Here is a 16,403-nt window from a genome sequence, read left to right on the forward strand (position 1 = left end):
TTTTTCTCTAATCCTAGAGAGCAAAGACAAGAGGTAGGCCCGGAGGCCCTGCGCACAGCATTGATACCGCAGAGGTCTTATAAATCAGGGAAAAATCAATACATTCTATATGGTAGCTTCTCCTTTGCAACCAGATCGCCAGGGGACATAACTAATGCTTTTTCTCCACCACCAACCCATTTTTCTGTCATAAAAAAAAAAAAAAAAAAAAAAAAAGAAAGAAAGAAAGAAAAGAAAAAAAAATCTGCTTAGGAACGAATGGGCAATCAAAGTTGCTGAGTAAGTATTTCAACTATCTAATTTTATTACTTTACAATTGACATACCTTCCCTCTGGAAATGTTTGCAATTAATTAATTAGCAGTAATCTTCCCCAAGGGACTAATTTAATGAATTCTCTCCAGTTCTTACTTAAAAAAAAAAAAATAGATGTATCCAAGCTGCAAATGTGTGGATGGCTGCAAAGTGCATCTTGAAAAAAAATCAAGGGATCTATTACGGGGCCTTTTTATCACTAATCAATGCGGCGGTAACGATAATTCTTTTTCTAACTGGGAATTTCCCCGGGTTGAACGCAAGGTTTTTCCAAGGTAAGAACGCTTGGCAGCAGCAGGGAAACCTCCTTAGTATTTAGAATGAAGCTTGTCCTCCTATCAGGAATAGGCGGAGGAGTGTTGGGTTTCCAAGATCTATAGAGTCTGGCCCCTTCTGTCCCACCTGTACTGGGGGGGGGGGGGTCGGGGGGCGGGGAGCCAATGGTGTTCCAAAGAGGTGTCTGACTTCAGGGGCTTACCGGTTCCCTCTGCAAGGTTCCAGCGGAAAACTCTGCAGCCAGGGATCCTGGGCCAGGCCCTAGACTTTGCCTGGTCACTGGGCTTCCTCCTCGCCTCGCAAAAATGCAGGGCAGAGACCAGGAGGTTGTGTCTGACCTCTGGGCTACATGTTCTTGCGTTTCAGCTAGAAAATACAACTGGGCCCTTGAACCAATCCCCCAGATTCCTGCAGGAAGGGTGCAGCGAGGACCTGGGAGCGCGTTTTGTACATTGTAAAGTGCCCTGACCCTGTGAGTGGAAGGAAGATTTTCAGAGGGTTCTGGCCTGCCAGCCCCAAAGCCAGAGTTCCACTTGGATATCCGCAGCATCTCCTGAAGACCCGCCCCCCACCGGACTGGATGCCCCTTTTCTCGCCCTCCACCCCCGCAACCCGCACCCGGACCACAACGTCAGGACTGGGGGTTAAGCCTCTAGGTGCTCATAATCTACAGGGTTCACAAACTAGAGGCCGCGGGTCCGGGGCCAGGCCTAGAGAACGTAGATCCCTCCCGGCACAGACGAGCTCCTCCGCCCCTCAGTGCCACTTTGAGGACCCCTGGGATGGGGGGGAGGTGTTCAGATCGCCAGGCCCAACCCGGCGGCGTCGCCGCGGAGCGCTGGGCACGAGCCGCCATCCCCGCGCGCTGAACCGCGGCTCGCCAGCGCCACCCCCAGCGGAGCGCAGCGGCTGCAGCTCGGCCCCGGCGCCTTCCTGTGGCTCCCCGGCTCCCGGGTGGACAAGGCGGTCGGAGCTCAGGAAGCACCAACCAAGCCTCGCCTTCCGAGGAGATGCGTGGGGTGTACGCCCGCCGCCTGCAGATGCCAAGAGTCAGACGGAGCGCATTTCCAGGCGGAGTGCGAGGGGAACTGAACCTTGGCCTCGAGGGGGCGCTATTCGGCCAGTTCGAGGGTCAGAAGGCTGCGGAGAAGCCCCAGGGTCGAGACCCTCGCAAAGACCAGGGCTCGGAGAGGCTGGATCTAGCTAGAGTCCTGGGGAGGCTGGGGTAGAGAACCAGATTCCGGAAGACAAAGACGGCCGGGACAGTGGGACGCACCGACGCTGTCCAGGCGCGGCCCCAACGAGTGCGGGGCCTGTGGCGAGAAGAAACTTTCCCGCAACAGAGGGGCGGGGGAGCGGGGCTGGAGGCTTCTCCCCCGAGCCGCCGCTCTCCTCCACCTGCCAGTGTTCAACCTCCGCCCAGCCTTCGCCCACCCCTGTTCCCGCCCCTCCCCCGCGCGCCTCTGTTCACTTAGACTCCTCATCTCTCTCCTCTCCCCTCCTCCTTCTCCCTCTTGCCTTTCTCCCCCACTTTTCTCCTATTTTTTTCTCTTATCTCTCCTTTTGTATTCTCTCCCCCCCTCGCGGCCCGGCAGGCTTCTCTCCTCCTCCGGGCCGCAGGGGAGGAGGTAAACGAGCTGCGCCCGGGGCCTGCGCGGCACTGAGGGAGGCGTTTCTCCTACTTCTCCCGGGTAATTTGGAGAGATTGTATGTGCGCGCGCGCGCGCGTGAGCTTAAGGCGAAAAGGGGTAGGATCCAGCGCCCAGCAGAGAGGGTCGGGGGTCTTTGACGTTCCTCACCAGCTGCACAAATCTCCCGAACAAGTGTGAGTGTGGGTGAGAGTGTGCGCGCGCGCACGGGCTGGCTGCGCTTGGCACGCTTGGTGGCCCGGGGCCCCAGGGCCCGGGGGCCCGCCTGGCGGCCCGGGATTACCGTGACGTCACACTGAGACTCTGGCCACCTTGGACTGGGACACCTCGGGAGCCGCACAGCCCCGCGCCGCGCCTCACCTTGCTTCGCCACCGCGCGAATTTGGGAACCCGCATCCTTTCCCTTTCCTTGCCCATCCATGGGCCCTTCTGTCTTCCGGACCACGCGGGTCGGAGGGGCGCCTTCTGGAGCGCAGGGCTCGGCAGCCGGACTGCCCTCGGCTCTGCCTCCAGTGGTGCCAAGCGGGCGGAGGATCCGGGGCTGGGAACCCGCTGCCGTGTAAGGAACCGAGGCGGCGCAAGGCAGGAGGCGCAGAATCGCGGGGCTGAGGCGGCAACTCGCAAGAGGAGAAGAAGGCGGTCCAGGGACAGCCACCATGTCCTTCCCGCACTTTGGACACCCGTATGGCGGCGCTTCCCAGGTAAGAAGTGCCTCCATGGGGGATGGGGGCAGACTTGGGGGGTGGGTGTGCCTAGTGCACGGGCCCGCCACTGGGCGCCCTCCTTTCGCACGAGTCTCCCGGGAAGCCAGACTGAGCAGGTACGACGTACTACAGACCTCTCAGACACCCCTAATCTCTGGTCAAGAACGTTCCATTCCCCCAGGGCAAGCTGGAAAATAGTGTGACCCGAAACTTGGGCACCGACCACGCGCTCCGCGAAGTGGGTTGCATATCGATACCTTCCAGACAAGGCTGCCTTATTGTACAGATATTGGAGGTGACCCCGAGAGCCCACCTCACCATTTTTCAGTTGTTTGCTTGTTGACTTCTATTCTTATCCTCTCTCCCTTCTTTGAGTGGGTGCAAGCTCTCTGCTTCTGGTTCCTTCGATTTTTCCAGATTTGGATGGGTGTTATGCAGTGACAAGGGTTTCTTGGGGAAATTCTGGGGACACCCATGGCTGTTGTCCAGCTTCCGCCCAGATTGTGGGGTCTGGTTCCAACTTGACCTCTGACCCACCTTGTGATCTTGGACAAGTCTCCCTGGTCCTCATTCCCTATCTGTAAAATGGGAGCAGGAGTAAGATGTGATGGTGGTCTCCAGGGCTAACTTCTAGCTCTACCTTTGTAGGATCCTGTGATGGGGGTGGGGGGTAGGCAGGAGGAGGGATAGGCGAGGGAACCAGCAGAGTTGGCCTCCTGTAATTCGCATTTCAGAATGTTCTCTTCGCCTGGACCCCTGGGACCCTGGAGCCTTAGCAACGTTTTAGGAGTATCTGTAAGGGGTCAGTTTGGATAAATTGCGCCTTAAGATAATTCCCATCCCAGCCGAATCTCCAAACACGGAGGCATGTAGTCGATGTGGAATGATGGCAGGATCGGGCAGTGCACCTCTCTCGCCCCATAGTTTCTGGTGTCTGCAAGTTCCAGTGCCACTTGCTGCGAATCCGCCCCGCACTCCGTCCCAGATGTGGCCTCAGGCTCCACCCCGGCGGCCGCCCTCTGCTGCGCATCCTACGACGGTCGGCTGCTGGGCAGTGCACGGCCGGAGCTGGGCGCAGCCTTGGGCATCTATGGAGCCCCATATGCCGCCGCCGCAGCTGCCCCAAGCTACCCAGGCTACTTGCCCTACAGCCCAGAGCCGCCTGCGCTATACGGAGCGCTGGTGAGTACACCGCACCGAGCCTGGGTCTGTGCTCCAGGACCCGTCGGGCCACTGGCCCTGACTGCAGCAAAGAGGGCAACTCAGTGTGCTATCTCCAGGGAGAATCTAGGAAGCAGGCAAAACTAGGAGGGAAAGAGATAGGTAGGATTGTGTATAGCCCATGGGGAAGGGGGGGAAGAAAACACATCTTTGCAGCATTTTACTTTGCGGAAAGTCATTCTGATTTTAAAACATCTGTGCTTCTATTAATTCTGGACTCCGGCAGAGGTAGGCTCAGTTTATGGATGAGAACACTGAGATGCAGAGGTGTTCAAATACCTCACCCAAAGTCACAAAGATATGAAGAGGCCTTGAAATAGCCCTCGAAGGAGTAAGGCAGGGAAGTTCCCCAGCTTGCAAGGGGGGAGGAGGAGTCACCCTACTAGTAAGACTTAATATTTAACTACTGCCTCTTTTGCACCAAGAATTCTGCCAAACGCTCTTCAATACCCTACAGGTACTATTGTTATTCCCAGACACTAAGGGCAAGCTGAGGCACAGAGCAGTTAAACAACTGTGCCCATGTAGCCAGTGGCATTGGTGGTCCTGGGATTTGAACCAGACTTTTACCCCAGGGACCCTTAACAACTACACCATCCAGCCTCTTCCAGAAACCCAGTGTCCTGAATTCTCTCTTCCCACCCCGCCCTCACCAGAATCCGCAGTATGAATTTAAAGAGGCTGCGGGGAACTTTACACCTGGCCTGGGGCAACCGGGAGCCTATTACCCCTATGAGCCAACTCTGGGGCAGTACCAGTATGACCGGTAAGGCATGGGGGTGCATGGGTAGCCGGCCTTGCAAGTCCTCCTCCGCTCCCCTGCCACAGGGCCCATCTGCTAAGAGCCTGGGAGGGGTGGGGCGGGAGGGTGCTTGAGGAGGAAGGAGCCCTGAACCTCTCATTTCCAGGCCTCAGACTGTCTCCTGCCTGCAAGCCCCAGGTTCTCAGACCCAGAACTGTGACAGGTTCTCTCCCTCCCCAGGTATGGAACAGTGGAGTTAAGCAGCACGGGCCGCCGGAAGAACGCCACCCGGGAGACCACGAGCACGCTCAAGGCCTGGCTCAACGAGCACCGCAAGAACCCCTACCCCACCAAGGGCGAGAAGATCATGCTGGCCATCATCACCAAGATGACCCTCACCCAGGTGTCCACCTGGTTCGCCAACGCGCGCCGTCGCCTCAAGAAGGAGAACAAGATGACGTGGGCGCCCAAGAACAAAGGCGGGGAGGAGAGGAAGGCTGAGAGTGCAGCAGAGGGGTCCCTGGGCTGTCTGAACGGTGACACCAAAGGTACCAGAAATGCTCACTATCCGCCTTAGGGTTTTTCCAGGGTTTTATCCTGGAAAAGGGTTTTATCCAGTCTATCAGGTCCATTGCACTTCTGCAGCCGCCTTGTGGGGCAGCTTTTAGGGGGTCACTCCCTTACTTACTCTTGCACTTGTACCCACCCCCTCCTCCCCCCAAGACTTCTGGGCCTTTGCCTGGACAGTTCCCTCTGCCTGGAATTCCCCACATAACGGACTGCTTCTTGATTTCTGAAGTGTGGGTTGGAAAAAGCCTCTCCTGGCTGGTCACCCAGGCTAATTTAGCTTCCCAGTTATTCCCTAGGACATCGGTCTGTTGTATTTCATTTGCCATACTCACCACTATGAGAAGGTACTGGAGATCTGTCTGCCCCTTGGGGAACAGCAGCGCCACTAAAAAGTGTCTTATTTGCTGCTGTATTCCCTAAATTCCTGAGACCTAAATGTCTAATGATGTCTGACACATAGAGGGCACTCAGTAAATATTTGCGGAATTAAATAATACACACCAGGTACCCGTGGGTGTGGAAATTCGGGGGGGAGGTGGAGGAGTCCCCTTGGATGTCTGTTTGCTTGCTTTATGGTGGGAGAAACTGGGATCCAGGTCTTGGCAGTAAAAAGTGGTCCTTTCCTTGCACCGGAAAGCAGTAGTCTTCCAAGAAGTGGGGGCGGGGCTAGGACCTCTGTTCACTCCCAAGGGCAAATCCCTGAGCCCAGGGGCAACTGTAAGAGATGATTTGGCCAGCCTGGTGCATAAAGCCAAGAATGCCCTAAGTGCAGAACCATCTTGCTAAAAGCTTCTCAGGGATGCGCACTCCCGCGGATTTCCCTTGGGGCCTGGGGCTTTTCTCACTAGCGTCTGATTTCCTGCAGATGGTACTGCAAGCCAGGAGGCTCGAGGGCTCCGGCTGAGTGACCTGGAAGACCTAGGGGAAGAGGAGGAGGAAGAGGAGGCCGAAGACGAGGAGGCAGTAGCCACAGCTACAGACAGGCTGGCCGAGTTCCATAAAGACTCCCAGTCGCTGCCCGCGCCCTGCACCGCCGCTAGGGAGGCCAGGCTGGAGCGCCGGGAGTGCGGCCTGGCGGCGCGGCCCTTTTCCTTCTCGGAGCCCCCGCGGTCCGGGGAAGCTGACTTCCTGCGGGCCGAGCCCCGGGGCCCTACGTTGACCATGCACTACCCCTGCAGCGAGAAACCGCGCATCTGGTCTCTGGCGCACACCGCGGCAGCTGGCGCGGTGGAAGGCGCAACTCCAAACCCTCCCAGGCCGCGAAGTCCCGAGTGCCGCGTGATTCCGGGACAGCCTGCAGGCGCAGGCGGCCAATGCGCCGCGGTCCCCAGAAACTCCGGGTGCGAACAGCCTTCCTGTGTAGCCAAAGCCTTTGGAAACCGCCCCTTTGCCACGCAGGGGATGCCAATGAACTGTGCGCCGTGCCCGCGGCGGAGGGAGCCTGCAGTGCGCTGCCAGTACCCGTCTGGAGCAGAAGGTAGTTGGGTCCCCAACGGCGATGGGTGTGTCTGTTCCAAAGACACCTGCCCACTGTGCCGCCCAGCCGGCACACGGCCTCTGGGCATATCCCTGTTCAGATCCAGAGCAGGACTGCCCCCAGCACTCCCGGAAACTAGAGCTTAGAAATAAAAGTACCGGTCTCCTCTCCTTTTAAAACCAAGTAATAGTATGAAGCTCAGGGTGAGACGGTAACTTACCTAGGATCACTTAGAAAGTCATCGAAAAGATGGGCAACCTAGTTCTCTGACCTGGGCTTCCGATGGGCACCATCATGACCTTTTGACTCTGACATCCTTGTCCCCTGCTTGCCCCTTGGAGAAAGCAGCTGGCCCCAGCCTTGCTAGTACCAAGTGTTTTGCTAGGGCAAGGCAGGAACCAGGACTTTCCAAGAAGTCTGGGGGGAGGGGCCAGATACATGGAGTTGGCTTAAGGCCAATGGTTAAGTCCGGCCGGCAGCCCCCTCCCCCGGGGTGAAGGGGGGAGCGCACAAAACTCCTGGTGAGGGTAGCCCAGTCTTGTGCTGTCCCCAGAGAGCACTCATCCCCCAGAGCTCCCCCACCAACGAGGGGCGGGGGCGGGGCGGTGGTGACTGCCAGTCAGTGGTCTCCTGCCCTTGGCTCTTCCTGGTGGAAGGGAATTGCACCCCACAATGGGACATCCCCCAAGAATCAGGCAGCCTCCAGCAATTACTGTCAGATTCTGCTCTTCGTAGTCATTTCTCTCAGGATTAGCTACTGGCTGAGAAAATTGGGTTGTGCGGCTATTTGAATTTACACAGAACGGGGTCCAAAAGTTCCTCCTGGCAAGCAAATTGCCTCTAGACCTTGGATTCCCTTCGGATCAGACACCAGCCGACCTCCGATTTCCTGGAAATCGCCACCAAGCGGCCCTGCGGGTTTTAATCAACCTTTCCTCTCTCAGCAGGTTAGCGCAACGGCTGCGATTTGCGGAGGAATCTTGGAAAGAAGCCCTACTTTTTCGAACTCACCTTCCTGCTCAGAAGCTGGGAGACCTGGCCAGGGACTGGGGGGTCTCTCACTTCTCCTAAGAGACAGACAAAACACACAGAAACCCTTCTACCGGCTCTTCTTGCACGCAGAGCTGGGAGAGGCAGGCGGAGGCTCTTGGAGTCAGACCCTCTGGAGGAGGGGCAGTGGGGCACCTTGGGGAACGCCAAGTGGGAAGGCTGAGCGAGTGTGCTCCGTGCACTCACTCCGTATACCAAGTCTCCCTCCCTCCTCCTGATACAGGGTCTGAAGCAGCTCCTCCCGCTCACCCCCACCCCGCCCCCTTTCACTGTGTAACTTCAACGCTGACCTGGCCCCCTAAAAATCACCTGCGTCTTCTCCTCCTCCCCATTCCTTGTGTCCTCAAAAATAATCAAACCAAACCCCACCCGTATGGCGAGTCTGTGCCAGGGGCGCTGGGAGAAGCCGGGGTGGAGGGAAGGATGGAATGCGGCCAGGAATTTTGGGGATGGGGCAGCAGGAGCTGCAAAATCTCGGTCCCTTTCGCGGCAGGGAGAGGAACTGGCGAGGTTACGGCCAAGGCCACGGGCGCCTACGGCGCCGCCCATTCATTGCCGGTACCTAACGCGCCAACCGGCTTGATGGCCGGAGGCTTAGTGTGCGTTGGGGGGTGGGGAGGGCGGTGGGGAGGCCGGAGGTGGGGAGCAGTCGGAATATTTGGAAGATGTATTTGTTCCCGGGCCCCTACTTGGGTTTTAGTTTATTGGGAGGAGGGGCGATGAGCATAATCCTAGTCGCCCCTTGGCACCCAGCTGGGATCCCCGAGTTTCTCCCGTGAGACAAAATGGCAAAGAGCAACAGCTTGCTGGGTCCCTCGGCGGCAAGAGGGGCCATTCTTTCCATTTACTCAAGTGTTAGCAATCACTTCCAGTACAGGCCAACCAATGGGATGGTACTGGCTGGGAAGGGGCCTCGGTGCTCCGCGGCAAGGGCATCTGGAGCGGGACTGGGGGCGAGGGGAGGGTTGGGAAGCTGTCCGCGCCCGCACCAGTTCCAGCCTTTGGCCTGGTCGCCTCGGCTTGAGTCAGCGAGGGACCTGCCCGCTGCTCGTGGGGAGAGAGGGAAGTGGACCCGGGATGGGGCTCTGGAGGGGAGCTGCGGGGAGCTGGCGCGGGCTTGGGAAGGCAGGAGAAGGACAGCCGCGGTGTGCGCCCACGAACCGGATCCGGAGGGAGCTGCGTCTCCACCGCGGAGCTCCAGCCTGGGCGGCCCAGGCCGGGTGACGCCTTCCCAACCAGGGCCTGGAACTGATGTCTGGGGCAGGAAGGGCCGAGTGCTCAACCTCCTCAGGGGAGACTGTAGACCTCCTTGGAGACTGCGGAGAAGGAATGATTGGAAGAACAGCGGGGAACAGGCGGTGGACCACCTCCCAGCCCCGTGCTGTTTTGTTTTGTTGTTTTGTTTTGTTTTGTTAATAGAATGACGGGGATCAGAAGGAGCTTTAGAAATCACGAATTACAAAATACAAACCTCTTCCTCACAGGAGCAAACTGAGGCCAAACAGAAGGGCAGGCGACTAGCTCAGGGTCACACGGGATCTGTGATAGAGAGAAACCCCAGCTCTCCACTCGGGGCCCAATGCCCCTTTCTGGTTCATGCTCCTTTCCCTCTCTTCCCCTGGGTGATCCTTTCCCTGCTTTCTGCTTTGCTTCTGGGCAACAGCTGCTCCTGGCCCCCAGGTCTCGAGGGACCTCCAGTCGCCCTCACTGACCCGCGGCTTAGGGTCCGGGAAATTAAACTGCGAAAAGATAAACATTATTTCCAGTCGGCTTTGTGGGATTAACGTTTGTAATAAAGAGCATTAGCTGGAGGTTTCTTTCAAGGCGCTCTCGACCCCGCCCCCTCCTGGGGGGCCAGGTAGACCCCTCCAGAGGCTGCCAAGACAGCAGAAGCGCCTTCAGAGGGCCTCTGGCTGGGAGTAGGGCTCCAGCTAGCCATTTTGTGGAAGGGAAAAGGACTCAGAACCACACTGAGTCAGCACCTGGAGAGGGACCCTGAAGGCCAGAGAACAGAGCTGCACCCAGATCCTGTGGCTGATCTTGGGGGAGAAGAGAGCTCTGACCTACACTCTGCCTCCAGTGGTCCAGCCTTTTAGTGAGTCACTTTTAGTGAGTCCTAAGAAAAGAGGCCCACTTGGATCTGCCTGCCTCCCCACCCAGGGCCTCAAGAAGTTGTCTCCCTGGCCCCTGTCTATGAGGCCTAGCTGCTCCCCACCTCTCCCAACCTGGAGCAGGAGCCTGCAGCCCAGGGTTGTCCCAGGATCTAGAGCTTGGTCGTATAGAAAAGGCAGGAAGAGTGGCTGGAATCCCAGAAGAGAGCTTGAGCATCTCAGTGCCAGGTCTCTTTTGCTGTGGCCGTGGACACGCCCCTTCCCCTCTCAGTTTCCCCAGCTATAAGATACAGGCAGGAGCCTTTGCTCCATTCTGGTATAGGGTCTAGTCCTGCGCTGGTGGCGAGCTCCAGGAATAAGGGGGAAGGCCTGAGAAAGGTGCGTCTAAGCCTGCGATTATCCCAGCCTTGGGCCCCCCGTGGCAATCTGTTCCCACCATCTCTGCCCCCACTGACAGCCTCCTGCAAATCTCCCAATATAATCTCCCAGAATCATATTTTGAATACTATTTTGATTAAACACCAGAGCAGGGGGAGGGAGGACACAGCCCCCCTCTCCCCAGCTGAGCCGGCTGAGCCCACAGACAGCTGGCATGTGAGCTCCACAAAGGGGGGTCAGGAAACAAAGGAAGATGATGTTCTCAGGTTCAAACAGTCTTCAGGAGCTGGCCCTCCGAATTTGCTTGATGGCCACAGTGCCCCTTCCCTGGACTGGGGTACACCCCAGTAGGAGGCTAGGTTGAGAGGAGAGGCTGAACCAAGGGAGTCTTCTTCCTTTATTGATCCCTCTCCCCTGGGAGTCACTTACATGGCCAACGGACTCACTCCATAATCTCTAAGATCACTTTTGGTTCTAAGATGCTATGACCTTGCTAATGATAATGGAGCGTCCTGAGTCCTTACCTTGTGTCAGACTCAATACCATGTCCTTTAAAGGCTCTGATTCATTTGTATGTCACAACAGTGCTGGATAGCATTATATTACACTTCCTGCTATGCCCATCTCGCGAATGAGCAAAGAAGCTCAGAGAGATGAAGTAAGTCCATGTCGGTTATTCAGCTAATGAAGCAAAGTCAAACTCCAAATAGGACTTATTCTTAATGGCTAAGCTCTACTGCAAATGCATCCTATCATTTTTTATTATTCTATTTTTTTAAATAGACTTCACGCCCAGCATGGGGCTCGAACTCACGACCCTGAGATCAAGAATCCCCTGCTCTCCCAACAGAGCCAGCCAGGTGCCCCTGCATTCTATTCTTTCAAGATTCCTTATTCCATTATGAATAAGAGCCTGTGTCTCTGCAACCCTGAAAGTCTTTGCGTCCATGATGTCATGCCACTGGAACTCCGTGCTGACCTCCTTCCTTCTCAGGAATGTCTGATGGGAAAGGAGCTCCAGTGCCTCCTGGGTACACCCCCATATACTGGCTGAGAGCATCCCCTACCTATCCCCCTCCTCACATTTCCCTCGGACACATCAGGTCGGTGTTTGGCAAAATGTAGCCCCTGGATTTCTAGCAGGAGAATCAGCCCACAAGTGAAGGATCACACCAGGAGATCTGCCTTTGTAACAAGCACCCTATGTGGCCTGATGGGTCTCTAACCTAAGTAGCAGTGGCTGCACCTCCAGTGGCCAAGCCCTAAGCTCAGCATGAGGGTTTATGTTCAGCATGATACCTGCTGCCGGCCCAAAAGTAAATCACGTCCCGATAACACGTGCCAACATTTCTTCCTGGACTTAATCTGGATTCACATTCAATCTCTTCATCTGGTTCAGCTCCCCCTGCAGCCCCTGCCCTCCAAGGCCAGCGCCATCCCAAAGCTCAAGGCTTGCATTGATTGGAGGGGGAGGAGGCCATGTAGGACATGAAATTCCCTCTCCCAGCTGTCTGAAGACACCCTGGAATTTCAGGGTGTAAGAGAATTCTGCCCTCAACATGAACAGGTAGTGAAGAATCCCTACTTATCAGGGAAAAGCCAATACCAAGGAGGAAAGACTGCATCTTAAGCAAATAAAAGGACCAACGGAGGAGGTAGCCCTCTTGCTGTGTTCTGACATAGCCACTTGCAGCCTCGGCACTAGAAAGTTCTTCATTTTTTGAACCAATTTCTTTCCTCACGTAACTTCTGAAATGCAACCCCTAAACCAACAAGTCTTCCTCTCCTCCATGACTCATTCTTTCTTCCACCTTCTATGCCTCCTCTTCTCCTCTCCCCATCGGTAGATATCTCCTAGTTATATGGCAGACGGTCCCTCTATTGGTGTGATCTTCTTCACTGAATGTTAAGTTGGAGATGGGAGAGAAATGGTGACCTGAGTCCCTGAACAAGTGACCAAATGTCTCTGAGACTCAGTTTTCTCCTGGTAAGTTGGGATCTTCACAAACCATGGGACTTCATCATAATTCCTCTCACTTAGTTTTCCCACTTAGTTGCTGTAGGAACAAAGATTAAGAACAACGTTCCTTGGATTTGGGTTGGTGGTAAAACAACTCCCTGATTCCTACCAAGAGCTGGAGAGATGTTAGAGCCAAGCGGCGCCATGTTGGAAAATTTTCCGTGTCTCCTCCTGCGTTTCTCCTTTACACCCTCACCACCCCCACATTCTCTTCACTTCTGACACTTCTGGTCACCAGTTATGTGTGAGGTTTCTCCACACTAAGCAATATTCTGTGACACAAGCTGGGTATCCCACCATTTAACTCAATTCTGACACTGTCTACCTCGAGATAGCATCAGGTGGGTCAGTCCCAAAGACAGCCCTCATTTCAGATGCCAGTCACAAGGAGTGGGTCCCCAGAGTTACCCACAGCATCTGACCACTGAGCCACAAATCAGAGGCTCCCACAAACCCATTCTCAAGTTCAGCTAATCTGTTAGACCAACGCACAGGACTCATAGAAAGACTTATGTTTACCAGTTTATTAAAGGACATGACAAAGAAGACAGATGACCAGCTCGATGAAGAGGTAATGGGTGAGACCTGGGAGGGTCCAGAGCCCAGGAGCTTCTGTCCCCATGGAGGTCAAGCACGTCACCCCGCCTCTATCCAAATGTGCTCACCTGCCTCAAAGCTCTCCAAACCCCATACTTTGGTGATGTTTATGGAAGCTTCATCACACAGGCGTAAGAGATAATTACCACCATTTTTAGCCTCCCTTCGGTCTCTGGAGATTGGGAGGTATGGCTGAAAATTCCAAACTTCTAATTATGACAATTTCCCACCCAGGACCCCATCAAGAATCCCCTCTTTAGAATAAAAGACACTCCTATCACCCAGGAAATTCCAAGGGATTTAGGAACTCTGTGTTAGGAACTGAGGTCCAAGGATAAATATTAGAACAAAAGATATTCCTAGTGTTCATAGCACTTAGGAAATTACATGGATTTTAAGAGCTCTGGGCCAAGAACCAGGGGCAGATATGTGTGTATGGTGTGTGTGTGTGTTTGTATATGTGTGTATTTGAGTGCATGAGTGTATATATGTTGATATATACAGATAGATAACCTATTATATATATATACACATATATGCATATATACATGCATATATATATATGCATATATAAGTGTGTGTTTGTATAATCAGAGGATTGAAAAAGAGTTGAAAAGTGGATAGTTTGAGTTCTTCTGAGATCCGGCATTATTTAATGCTGTGACCAACATTGATGGTACATGGCTGGTTCACATTCTACCCTTTGGTGAATTATTCTGTGTTCATGTGAAGGGTGACTATTACTCAGGAGACCTTCAGAGACTGATGTCTTCCCTCATGGCCTGGGACTATCTCCAAATTCCAACTTGGCTTTATTTAAAGTCTTAGAGAGCCTGCCCGAGAACAATGGTACCAACAATGATAATGATGATGGGTCCAGAGCAATAGTTCTCAACCTTTGAGGTTCATAAAATAAGCCAGAGAGAGCTTCTGTTTTGTTTCAGGTTTTCACACCAACACCTGGGCTAGACCCCAGGCCAGTAAAATCCAACACAAGAGCAGTCATTGATTTTGCTGATGGATCTGCCTCTTGGGCAGGGTTCAGTGAGAATGATTTGTTTCTGATCCATTTGGTATTAGAAGAGGCAGCTCGATTAGAGTTCAAGGATCCACTTTCAAGGAGGACCTGAGGCTCCACCCCCCAGGAGGGCTTCTACCCTCTCTTAGGGCTGCTTGAGGGGCTTCACATCATGGTGGCGAGGCTCCGGGAGCAAGTATTCCAAGAGGTCTGCATTCTCAAGGTGTTTGTATATGTGTGTATTTGAGTGCATGAGTGTATCTGTGTGTGTGTGTGTGTGTGTGGATATATGTTGATATAAACAGGTTGATATATGTTGATATTCTCAAGGTCTCTTATGACTTAGCCTCAGAAGTCCCAGAAATCACTTCCGATGTGTTCTGTTGGCCAAGCAAGTCGCTAAAGCTTGTCCAGAGTCAAGAGGAGGGGAAATTAAGTCTACCGCTCAACAGGAAATGTAGCAAAGAATTTACAGCCATCTTTACCAGAATCGGGATCCTCAGTGAAGGTCCAGTTTTAAATTCACTTTCCGACTTTGCTCTCCCACCTGATGTGAGGACTTGGGGTTCTGTCTTAGTCAGCATGGCCTGCCATAACAAAATACCCTAGACCGGATTCCCTAACAGACATTTATTTTTCACAATTCTGGAGGCTGGAAAGTCCAAGATCAAGGTCTGGCTGATTCAGTTCTTTCTGGCATACAGATAGCTCTGTTTTCTCACCGAGATTTCATATAGTAGAGACAGACCATGTGTGATGTACCCGTCTCTTCTTATAAGGGCCCTAGTCCTATTGGATCAGGGCCCTATCTTTATGATCTCCCTTAACGCTAATACCTCCTCACAGGCTCTGTCTCCAAATACAGTCGCACTGGGGCCAAGGATGTTATTACATAAATTCTAGAGGGAACCAACTTTTCGTTTGACTCTAAGGCAGAAACCAAGATGGACAAACCAGCTAGGGAGCAGGTGACTGGGAGGAGGCTGTTGACTGTCTGGTCAGCAGTCTGGGTGGTCCCCGGGCCACAGAGGTTCTGGCTGAGGCAGGCCTCCTGCTGTCCATCCACATCCCCCATCCTCGTCTTGGCCTGGCAATGAGCCTTGGTAGCCTTGATGGCAAAGAAGAGGGCAATGACATACGTATTCAAAGCATTGTTATGTGCCTGACCCTCCGTATAATTGCATAACGAGTCTTCACTCCATAAATGAAGACTTAGTCTTAAGTAAGCCAAGTCCCTTACTCAAGGCCGGACACCTAGGAAGTGGGAGAATTGGGTTCAAATGCAGGCCTGTGTGACCTCAAAGCCCATGCTATCCCCCAAGCAAAGGCAGAAGGAGGCTGAGAGCATCTCATCTAAGATCATACTGTATTAGCAAAGTGATAAGAGCACAGCTTCTGAAACCAGACTACCTGGGTTCGAATCCCAGGTCTGCCCTTCACCGGCTGTGTCAGCACGGGCAGGTGGCATCATCTGCCCAGCTCTCGGTTCCCCCAGTGCTAAAATGGGAGCAAGAATAGTGCCTGCCTTGCCAGACGGTGAAAGGATTAAGAAGTTACCAGGTAAGTGTTAGTTGAGCCTGGTCCCCAGGAAGCATCATCTCCAATGCCAGCTATAACCTCTCTTCCACCACTATCCCCCTCCAGCCGCCTCTGCCTCCCCACAGGGCCTGGAGTCACTGCTGTGTCCCCACCCCCAGCAGCCTTGCCTGACTCCCTCGTTAGGCCATGTCCGTGTCACAGCTCACGCGTGTCCCTCTTAGTGAGAGCAAAGACATGGGGTCATTCACTCAGGTGTCCATTTAGGGAGAAACCTCGCCGAGTGGATTTTATGAATTGCTCACACTTCCCCTTATCAAGATTAATGGCATCATTGCCCATGGTCAGTCCTTCTGTGGTCACAGCTAATGACTTCAACCCTCAACACGTTTCCTCTGCATTTGCTTCAGAAAATCATTCTCAACAGCAAGACCGCTTTAATAGGCACTTGGTACTAATGATGCCTTTTAAGTGCATAAAGAGAATCTCTAAGTACCAAAAGGGAGGCCCATCGACTAGGGACAACAGCTATTGACATTGACATTCAAGGCAAGGTCAGAAAGCTGCCAACCGCTGGACAGTTACTGGGCCTAACAACAGGGATTTTTTTTTTTTTTAAATCCATCGGAAAATTCCTCATTCTGCCCTATGGTTCCTCAAACAAGCTCCCCACCAGCACCATTAAACGGAGCCTGTCATGTACATTTCTGAACTCAACGGCCTCTGCTAGTTTTCTTTTT

General features: G+C 53.8%; 1 protein-coding gene across 2 annotated transcripts; it reads left to right on the forward strand.

Moving 5' to 3' along the window:
- Positions 1–2,161: 2,161 nt before the first annotated feature.
- Positions 2,162–8,371, forward strand: IRX6 (iroquois homeobox 6). Of its 2 annotated transcripts, none has more exons than XM_004744197.3 (6): positions 2,162–2,940; positions 3,868–4,125; positions 4,821–4,930; positions 5,147–5,454; positions 6,342–6,953; positions 7,898–8,371. In XM_004744197.3, exons 1-6 carry the CDS (start codon positions 2,896–2,898, stop codon positions 7,903–7,905), a joined length of 1,341 nt encoding a protein of 446 aa, XP_004744254.1. In that variant the 5' UTR covers positions 2,162–2,895; the 3' UTR covers positions 7,906–8,371. The 2 variants fall into 2 exon arrangements, with proteins under 2 accessions (XP_004744254.1, XP_004744255.1); XM_004744198.3 differs by having other exon boundaries at positions 7,901–8,371.
- Positions 8,372–16,403: the final 8,032 nt, after the last annotated feature.

This window comes from Mustela putorius, unplaced genomic scaffold, assembly GCF_011764305.1.
Source record: "Mustela putorius furo isolate JIRA1106 unplaced genomic scaffold, ASM1176430v1.1 tig00000174_pilon_pilon_pilon, whole genome shotgun sequence".
NCBI classification, from domain to species: Eukaryota; Metazoa; Chordata; class Mammalia; order Carnivora; family Mustelidae; genus Mustela; species Mustela putorius.